The sequence below is a fragment of the Oryzias melastigma genome, linkage group LG6, assembly GCF_002922805.2.
Source record: "Oryzias melastigma strain HK-1 linkage group LG6, ASM292280v2, whole genome shotgun sequence".
NCBI lineage: Eukaryota > Metazoa > Chordata > Actinopteri > Beloniformes > Adrianichthyidae > Oryzias > Oryzias melastigma.
The window spans coordinates 29792531-29802493 of record NC_050517.1 but is presented as its reverse complement, the minus strand read 5'-3'; the positions used below and the strand labels follow the sequence as shown (position 1 = coordinate 29802493).

Here is a 9963-nt window from a genome sequence, read left to right as displayed (position 1 = left end):
AGCAAAACCGTAAAAGAGTGAATGAGGCGAACGTGACCCAAAACATCAAATCAAAGAAAACCAAAACACGCGTCAGGATGTCCAAAGGAAGTTTGGACATTATTATGTTTTCCTGCAAGATGGGAAAAAGAAACTTTGTGAGATCCTGACGAGATTTCACACACGAGGCGCCGGCGTGAGTCTACAACATGTATCTGCAACCTCCAACACTTAAAGAGCCAATCAGGTTCATTTCTTAGCGCTCACAGTCCAGAAGGAGACACTAAGTTATTGTTATGCGACTACAGCTATGATGATCAACAAACATCCTTTTCTTATAACTTAAACATAAATAGAAAGAAAAAATAGAAATAGTTTCTAACTTTTGTCAGAGCTTTGAATGACATGCTTTCAAAATAAAAGACACCCTGAGTCAGATTTGATCCTGTCGTGTCAGCAGTAAAAACAAAAGACATTTTATTTGACCATAGTTGGTGAATCTGGGCCAGAAATTCATGAATCAGAAATAAGTGATCCATGCTGCATGTTTAGACCATGACGAACGCCTAAAGTCCTTAATCCGATGTTCCTTCCGGATGAATTCTGGCCAAAACTGATGTTTGGTGGTAAAAGCTTCTGCTGCATCTTTTCTCACCAGTTAAAGTTTCCTAAATATCCTTCTCACATAATCCTGTAAACAGATAAACAGAAACTCCGACGATTCCAGCGTGTCTGACGTTAAAGTCAAACTTCTTCCTGTTGTGATGTTTTCTCCTGCGGTCAGTGATCTGCTGTGAGGTTCTAACGTCACTCCTCCCTGTTTCTGTTCGTAACTGAGTCTGATCTGTGGGAAAATAAAGGTTAAAAAAATAATGAAATAATCAGCTAAAACTAGTCAAATAAAATAAAGTTTGACAAAATCCAGTGTTTTTAAAGCAAAAACACTGGATTTTGTCAAACTTTTTTTTTAAGTTGACATACATTTGTACTTTGATTCGTTGACGATCTAAGAGACAAAGACGACAACAGGTATGTAGGAAATGTATAAAATAAATAGTTCACAATTACCCGCTATAATTATCTTTTATTATTTCCCCAAAACCATGTTAAGTGTTCAGTTCTTAGTTTTCCCAGTCTACATCTATTGTTACGTATCACGCCGTCGGCCTCGATTGTCAAAATGAGTCGGTGCAAAAACTACTGAGCAGTCGGGCCGGGTCAAAGGTGGGCGGCAAGGGCGGAAAGCGCCTGCAGCCCTTCAACGCCGCTCGCAGCTTCAGTTCTGATGAATACAGTAGTAGCAGATAATTGAGGTCATAAAATGTGTAAATGAATCAAAGTTGAGCCACGGCGATGCAGCGCGGCGTTTGGGGACATCCTGGACTCACAGGGAGTGTGGCTGGTAAAGAAGACGAAGGAAACGCCGGGCTGGAGCGTCCATTTTCCTCGCTGATCAGACGGACGGAACACAGCGCTGCTCCGACCGCTGACGGCCTCCTGCAGCTCCTCCATCAGATACCTGCAACAACAGAACGACGGAGAAGCTCAACTGTGGAAACCTGGAGGGTTTGAGCTTCAACAGGCTGAGGCATGAAGAGACGCTGACCTGATGCAGCCTCTCCTGGCTATGACCTCTGCATGGCTGTCATTGAGAACGTCGCCTTCATTAGGACAGAAACCACATCAATCACTTTGGTTTAAACGGGTTCATAAAAACTGTTTCTAAGAAGAAAAATCCTCAAAAGCTTCAATGATTTTACTTTAAAAGACTGAAATGTCTTATTTTACTGAGTCGGACACACACCTCTGGGGCTCATGGCTGCCTGACCGATGCACTTGGTCCCGGTTCCCATGGAAACCACCTCCAGCCCAGCTGCAGAGCAGAGTCAGCAGTTTATCATCCAGATATGAACGTGATTTAAAATGTGATTTAAAGATCCGCTCTGACGAGACTTGATTTAATCCTGTTCTTCTGATGATGTAGAGAACATTCAGCTCATCTGTGAGTATTTCTTCAAGTTAATTGTTGTGAATCAGGAGCGGACTAAAATCGTGACGCTGGACGGCTTTAAGCTTCCTGCTCTGCTCCATTCTGATCATCCGCTTGGAAGCTAGCTGGAAAGCCTGTAAACAGAGAGCTCTCAGCAACTGGGAGAGGAAGGGGGGCGGGGTCGCTCCACACCGGAGATTTTCTACTGAGCTCCGGCCGCTCTGCAGAAACTATGTTCCACTATGTTTTAGATTTGGGCTAAAAGCGTCATCATCATAATAACGAGCCTAACCGGAAGACTTTAGCTTAACATGCGATGAAAAGCCCTGAATCGAACCTGCTTCACTGAAGTTACACGAACTGCGGAATAAAAACCGTTTAGTTTCTACCGACCTGCGGCGGAGCTGCGACCCCGCTGAGCCTTCACCACCGCGGCCAGCAGGGTCCACTCTCTGCCCGGCTCGGGCTTCCCTCTCCGGGGCAGCCGCTCGAAACGCTCGTAGCACAACCGAGCGACTTCGTCCGCGTCGATCATGTTCTCTGCACAACCGCGGATTCTTCTTAAAAACACGCAAACTTCGGGGTTTGAAACAGCCGCTGCGGCACAGGAAGCGGAAGTGGGATGGTGAATCTACTTCCGGACTAAACTGACGCGCCGTCAAAATAAAAGCCAGGATTTTATTTTTGTAAACAAAGTTTATTTATTTATTGGTTTCTTTTAAACAGCATGTATATGTTAACCATCTCCCTGAACCCCCAGCTGAGGTCCTGCTTATACTAACAGAAATAATAGTCATACGTTTCTAAATCAAAGAAGAGTTATTTAAATATATTGATAAATAAAATAAAATAATAATAAAGACCAGAGCAGCACATGTGGATTTGTTTATTCCTTCCTTCCCCTCCCTAATGTGACAGATTCATTATCTCTTAGCGGGATTTTGAAGTGATAAAATAAAGGGTTTTATTGTTAATAAAATTGTTCTTTTGAGTTTTTGTTTCCATTCTTAAAGGAGATGGTGTCGTCGAGCCAGGACATTTGGATGCTGGAGTGGGTCTCTTTTTCAGTTGTAGTAATGTTGGTGTATTGACTAGAAATGACACAACTTTGGGAATCTTTCTATCTAAATGTAGAATTATTCTTTGTAGCATTTCCTTTTGGTTTAAGGGCAGGCTGACAGCCAGAATCCAAAGTTTTTCAGAACAAGGACATTTGTCAACGTCATTGTTTTGTGATTGTCTCTTATGGTGTTATTTTAACTACTGACTGTATAAATAAAAATTCAATTAAATAAATATACAATAAATGATTTCAGCATTGGAGCTCTCTCTGCACCACTGCAGCTGCATGACTGCATAGACGTCTGCAGCTGCATGACTGCATAGACGTCTGCAGCTGCATGACTGCAGTAACGTCTGCAGCTGCGTGACTGCATAGACGTCTGCAGCTGCGTGACTGCAGTAAGTCTGCAGCTGCGTGACTGCATAGACGTCTGCAGCTGCATGACTGCAGTAACGTCTGCACTGCTGCAGCTGTATGTTCTCCCAGCAGCCTTCAGATCAATCGTGATCCGTTCAAACTGGCTGCAGGTCCTGGATTCCGGACTCTGCTCTTCTGCTTTTGGATTTCGTTTTTTTTCGTCCTCTGCTTCTCGGTACATTTCCACTGTTTATTTTCAGTCCAGGCTGTAACCGCTGCTCTGCCTGAAAATATTTACTGGACGTGAAGGAGACACTGAGAGTGGAGATGACATAAAGGTTTGTTTGTACGGTTACTTGAAAACATGTCATTTCCATTATTGGGACGCCGCCTGCCAAACCACAGACTGAGGCCTGATGGGAGGAAAATGCTGCCAGCTACATCTACAAGAACCAGCTTTTTCTCTGCAGTGGAATAATTTATGACAACATTCTGCTGTAAAAAATATTACCATACATACATTCTAGTAAAATCAAAGCACTGAGATAAAGTTATATTTTCTCAATCAAAGCCAACAGAACATAATTAGAGCAGCTCATTAAAACTGAAGCTGTGAACTGCATCAAATTTACACTTTAACCAGTCGTCCAAATGAAAAAAAAATAAAAGTTTTAGCAACAAATATCCTTTTTAGAAATCCAGAATCCATCCATCCATCCATCCATCCATCCATCCATCTTCCTCCGCTTCATCCGGACCGGGTCGTGGGGGCAGCAGTCTAAGCAAAGATGCCCAGACTTCCCTCTCCCCGGCCACTTCCTCCAGCTCCTCTGGGGGGACTCCGAGGCGTTCCCAGGCCAGCCGAGAAACATAGTCTCTCCAGCGTGTCCTGGGTCTTCCCTGGGGCCTCCGCCCTGTGGGACATGCCCGGAACACCTCACCAGGGAGGCGTCCAGGAGGCATCCGGACCAGATGCCCGAACCACCTCAACTGGCTTCTCTCGATGCGGAGGAGAAGCGGCTCTACTCCGAGCTCTCTCCGGGTGACCGAGCTCCTCACCCTATCTCTAAGGGAGCGCCCAGCCACCCTGCGAAGAAAACTCATTTCAGCCGCTTGTAGTCGGGATCTCGTTCTTTCAGTCACGACCCAGAGCTCATGACCATAGGTGAGTACAGGAACGAAGATCGACCGGTAAATCGAGAGCTTTGCTTTCTGGCTCAGCTCTCTTTTCACCACAACGGACCGGTACAGCGACCGCATAATAGCAGACGCAGCTCCAATCCGCCTGTCGATCTCACGCTCCGATCTTCCATCACTCGTGAACAAGACCCCAAGATATTTAAACTCCTCCACCTGAGGCAGGAGCACTCCACCCACCGAGAGAGGGCAAACTACCTTTCTCCGGTCAAGAACCATGGCCTCAGAATCAAAATCCAGAATCAAAATACATAAATTAATATTTCAATAAAAAGAATTGAACTGTGATTGTGTTCATGCTTCTGGGTTCATGTCCGAGTCTGGAAGCAGAAAGAAACAGACTAGATCAGAAGTGTGGAAGCTTCAACACTTAAAGAGCCATTTGGGTCAGTTTCTGACTGAAACAGGAACCACGAAGTCTGATTCACTTTCAGGAAAATAGGACACTGATTTATTTTTATAGTAATGTTGCTATAGTGGTAAATATATAATTTTTTTTCAAAACTTGATTTTTTTATTATTTTTGTCAGAGATTTCATACGACTTCCTTTCAAAATTAAAGATATCCTGTCACATAGGATCATCTCAAACCTAGAACTACATCAGAGATAATTCAGTTTCAATTCTTTTTAAAAACACTTAAAATCTTTGAATTTGTTTAAAAATCTGCCAAAAAGCTTCATATACGTAATGTCCTTCAACTGTTTGTAAATGAGTTCAATTAATTTGTTTTTTTTTCACTTCACAACTTATTTCCTTGAACCAGAGTCACCCGGAGAGGTAAAAGCGCCTCACGTGGCTCCGGAGCTGCAGGTTACAGATCTCCACATTAGCAGAGTGAATGGATCATTTTAAAAGTGGTTTTATAGTCGTCATCGCAGCTCTATCTTTTGATCTTTCCAGAAACTCTAAACTAATTTTCTCATTCTGAAGATCTGCCTAATTCTTATGGTAATTTTTGGCTCTTTTTGCTTGCCGTAGCTTCTAAAAGTTTGATCTGACTTTGTGGTGACCATGCTCAGGTCTGCTCACCTGCAGCTTTATTCAACATTACTGTCTTAAAATAATCCAGATTGATCAAAGAGAGATCATCATGAACCAGACAGTGACATGGAATTTCTCTCTGCAGAGATTAATAACCTTTGAGCAAACATGAACTATATTTATATGAAGTCTAGGGGGAATCTTTTCTGCTTTTAGCATCACAGTTACCAACGATGGACTGAAATGAATGAATTAGGAGCAGAATTGAGCATTCTTGGTCTGATTCCTGAACTATCTCTAAATAAAAGGGTTTCTATAAGACAGAGTTTTCAAACATGCTGTGAAAGTTTCAAACTAAAAACAGGCTTTTAGAAGGAAATGAAAAGTTAAACAGCAAGTTAACTGACAGCTCTAGTCAAACTATATTTAAACAAGTGATGCATGGTATGGACTTTTTACGACCGATATCAATATCTGACATTTTACGGCCTCTTGCAGTCGATACCCATAATCAACCAATATTTTTTTAAATACTTGAGAAAACAATGCAGGTACAAAGTGAGAGTGCATGGCTCTGATGTCTTCCAACAAATTTGCAGAACTTGTTTTACCTCCAAATAAAGTGACCAACAGGTGATACTCTATCAGCGTTTTCAGTCTGCTGTAATCTGTGAATAGAGAAAGAGCATTTCAATAGAACAAATGTGAAGACTTTAACTTAAAAGCAATGCAACAAAAACATTTTTTCTTTCTAATAATGTCCAATATAATAACGTGAAAAACAAATACTTTAATCTCAAAGTGCAAAAATTATTGCTTTGTTTTTACATAAATGTTTTCTCATAGAAATGACCTTTTCAAAAACAGTTATACACTTGGATCCAACAGATTGAATCAGCACGTCTGTGCTAGAATCTGGTGTATTTAGCGCGTTTTTTTCTCTTTTTTTAACAAGTTACTGGTGTCCCCGCCCTTACAAGAAACATTCCCGTTACATCTGAGACAGCACGCGCTGTCTGCGCGTTTAATTAAAGTGTTTAATTATCGGTCCTATTTATCCAACGGCGTGACGTCATAATGTCCAGTATCAGCAATAATTATTGGTAACCAATATTATCGTGCAACACTAATTTGAACACATTTATTCATTATTTTTGTCAAAAACACTCGAGATTGAGATCTTAATGACCTCAAAATGTTTTTACTTTTGTGCAATTGTTACGATCTCAACCCAGAAGAGAAAAGAAGAATAACATAAAATAAAGTCAGTTGTAGGCATGAGCAGCTTTTAATACAGAGTTAGCCGCTGAGTTACGTGTCAGTACTGTTCAAAAAATAAAGGGACTTGCACCAGGCCAGGTCTGGGACAATACATGAACAGAACAAAGAACAAGAGTGAGACCCTTCAACAACGAGAAACTAAATATGCACAACAGACACAACCAGAGTTAGTCACACAGAGTTCCTAACCCAAAGTCCACAGAAAGAGGACCAGAACTTTCCGTTGGGGCGTTCACCAGGGGCACGCTGACCTCCAGGACTGGGTGTTACAAAAGCTGCTCAAACTGCAGTGGGAAGATTCTTTTAAGCAGGTGAGGGATCCTCTGCCGTTGGCCCACGGATTGTCTCTTCATGTGGTTCAGGTGTAGGTGGGCGGGTCATCAATCAGCTGCTGCTCCCTCTGCTCAGCCACCTACAGAATCTCATTCACTCTTAACACTCACTCAGTTATCCAAACTCAGTCACACAAGCACACATACAACTAAAACAAGAGTGCGGATACATCCTTTGGGATAAGCCAGATATGATGGTGGCTTTACCAAAGTCACATTTGGCAACGTTTAAGGTGAGGAATGGCTCAACTAAACATCTGAATATCTGTCTCAAAACGTCCATATCCTCCTGCCAGGTGGAAGTGTGAACCACCAGGTCATCCAGATACGCGCTACAGTGGGGTGTACCTGAAAGAACGATATCGATTGATCGTTGGAAGGTAGCTGGAGCATTACATAAGCCAAAGGCATGACAGTATACTGTAGGGAAGCATCTGGCGTTACGAAAGCAGAGATTTCTGAGGCACGCTCTGTAAGTGGAACTTGCCAGTAACCTTTTAACAGGTCCAGTTTGGTAACAAAAACAGCGTTACCCACTTTGTCCACACAGTCCTCCACTCTAGGTAGAGGATACGGATCTGGGATGGTGACAGCATTTACTTTACAGAAGTGGGTCGGCCAATGATCGAAGGATAGGCGGTTCGATTCCGGCTCCTGCCAGCCAAGTGTCGTTGTGCCCTTGGGCAAGGCACTTAACCCTACTTGCCTCCAGTGTGGCTCCACTGGTGTGTGAATGTGTATGAATGTCCCGGTGATGGTCAGAGGGGCCGTAGGCGCGTACTGGCAGCCACGCCTCTGTCAGCCTGCCCCAGGGCAGCTGTGGCTACAGTAGTAGCTTACCGTCACCAAGTATGAATGAGGTGTGAATGAATAATGGATACACAATGTAAGCGCTTTGAGCGTCTGGAAAAGCGCAGATAAATCCAATCCATCATTATCATTAGAAGTCCGTGATGAAGCGTGGGCTACCATCTGGTTTGACTTCTACAAGCATGGTGAGCTCCACAGGCTGGTGCGAGGTCTGGCTAGACCATGACGTTGTAAATAGTCAGTTTCCTGCTTCATCATTTCTCTTTTCGTGGGTTTACACGATAATGGCGTTGTTTAGTTTGTAGTTATATCTGTCGTGTCTTAAGAAGGAGGTAGGAGTCAGAGTGTCACGGAAAAGACATTGGAAGTCAGAGATGCACAACAGTAAATCTTCTCTTTGCTCCTCCTGAAGGTGTCCTAGATGTTTTGGGAGTTCTTTTAGCATCTCCGAGTTGTTCAGACGTGCACCGCTTTGAGGAGAGGCCGGCGCCTTTAAGCCATCATCCTCACAAGAGGCGTCAGATTTAGTTTGGTCTGCAGTGATTACTGCAGAGACCTGCTGTTTTAAGGGAGGAGACTGTCGTGTTTCCGAACGCTAGTCTCACGCTGGTAATATGTTTCAACATAATGTGACAGACACGAGCTGTACGCCGTCTCTCAGGAGTTGAGAGCACAGAAATGATTTCAGCTGAACTTCATACAGACCGGTATACTTTGCGGATAGTGCAGAACCTGTCTCAGGAACCAGAGCGATGACCTTATCGTCAGGCTGGAACTCACGTTTTATAGCACCGAGATCATGAGCCCGTTTCATCTTAGACTGCCACCTCGCCAAGAAGTCTTTAGCGATCTTATTTGCCCAGCGTAAGCGTTCTGGAAGATCATTTACATACACATGGACCTTTTTAGCTTTTGGTTCTGGTGGCAAGAGAAACCTCTTTTACTGCTTGAAGTGGACCCGGGGAATGTGTCCAAACACAAAGTCAGCAGGGCTGAAAAGTGATTCCTTTACGGATTCACGAGCAGCAAACAATACGAATGGGATTCCCTGATCCCAGAACTTCCCTGATTGTAAACAGAATTTATGCAACATGGACTTTAATGTTTGGTGCCACCTTTCTAGTGCACCTCGAGACTCTGGGTGATACGCGCTGTTTAAAAGGAATCCAGAACAGAGACGTTTCTACAGCAGAAAGGCTTTAAGAGACCATCAATACATTTTAAATTGTTAAAAATTCTGATCAGTAAAATTCAAGAATCCGATCATTGGGAAGCTGTGGTGCAGTGGTAGGCCGATCGACCTCTGATCGGAAGATAGCCGGTTCGACTCCCCCCACATGTTGGAGTGTCCATGGACTAAACACTGAACCCCGCATGTCCTCTGGTAGAAGTTTGGCGTCAGTGTTAAGCAGCGGGGCTTCCATCTGGGTGTGAATGTGAAGCTCTTTAGGCCTTTGAGGAAGATAGAAAAGTGCTACAAATAAACGCCACAGAAAGCAACGCATTAGCTCTTAATACGGCTCCAATCATTTCAGATTTAGAATCCTGTTAGCTTTTGACCACTAAATTCTTCAAACATTGTAAAACATTTCCACAAGTTCAGATCATGTTGACTTTATATTTTTAAGTCCATAACTTGACAATAAATAAACATTTAAAATGTTAATGTTGTAAAGAGTGAATGGTTGAGTTTAGTCTTCATTAATCTGATCATGAGAAAACTGTTGGAAAAAAGACAGACCTCCAGGTTACGACTGTAGTAAGACTCGTTTTATTTTTGGATCTGTACAAGAGAAAATGCTGACTTTCACAATTAACAGAAAGATAAAAATAAAACCGCATCTCCTCTCTTTATCCTCTGTAACAGACGAGGCCCCGGACGAGCCCCCGACGAGATCCGTCAAGGCCCCGGACGAGGCCCCGACGAGGCCCCGGACGAGATCCGTCAAGGCCCCGGACGAGGCCCCGAC

General features: G+C 43.3%; 1 protein-coding gene across 8 annotated transcripts in view; it reads right to left on the bottom strand.

Moving 5' to 3' along the window:
* adat1 (adenosine deaminase tRNA specific 1) overlaps positions 1 to 7153 on the bottom strand; it is a 29126-nt gene extending 21973 nt beyond the window's left edge. For 3 of the 8 annotated variants that reach the window (XR_002920325.2, XR_002920326.2, XR_002920324.2), the window contains exons 1-4: positions 2363 to 2616; positions 1784 to 1852; positions 1586 to 1640; positions 1368 to 1498 (exon numbers count right to left, since the gene is read on the bottom strand). Coding sequence is in view for 4 of the 8 variants with exons in the window: in XM_024282182.2 (XP_024137950.1) it covers positions 1368 to 1498; positions 1586 to 1640; positions 1784 to 1852; positions 2363 to 2504 (397 nt within the window). In the remaining 4 variants the exon portion in view is untranslated. Of the gene's footprint in view, positions 1 to 1367; positions 1499 to 1585; positions 1641 to 1783; positions 1853 to 2362; positions 2617 to 6181; positions 6239 to 7040 lie in introns of those variants that run through there. The other 5 variants (XR_002920323.1, XM_024282182.2, XM_036212527.1 and 2 more) reach the window with 3 other exon arrangements.
* Between the last annotated feature and the right edge of the window lie 2810 nt (positions 7154 to 9963).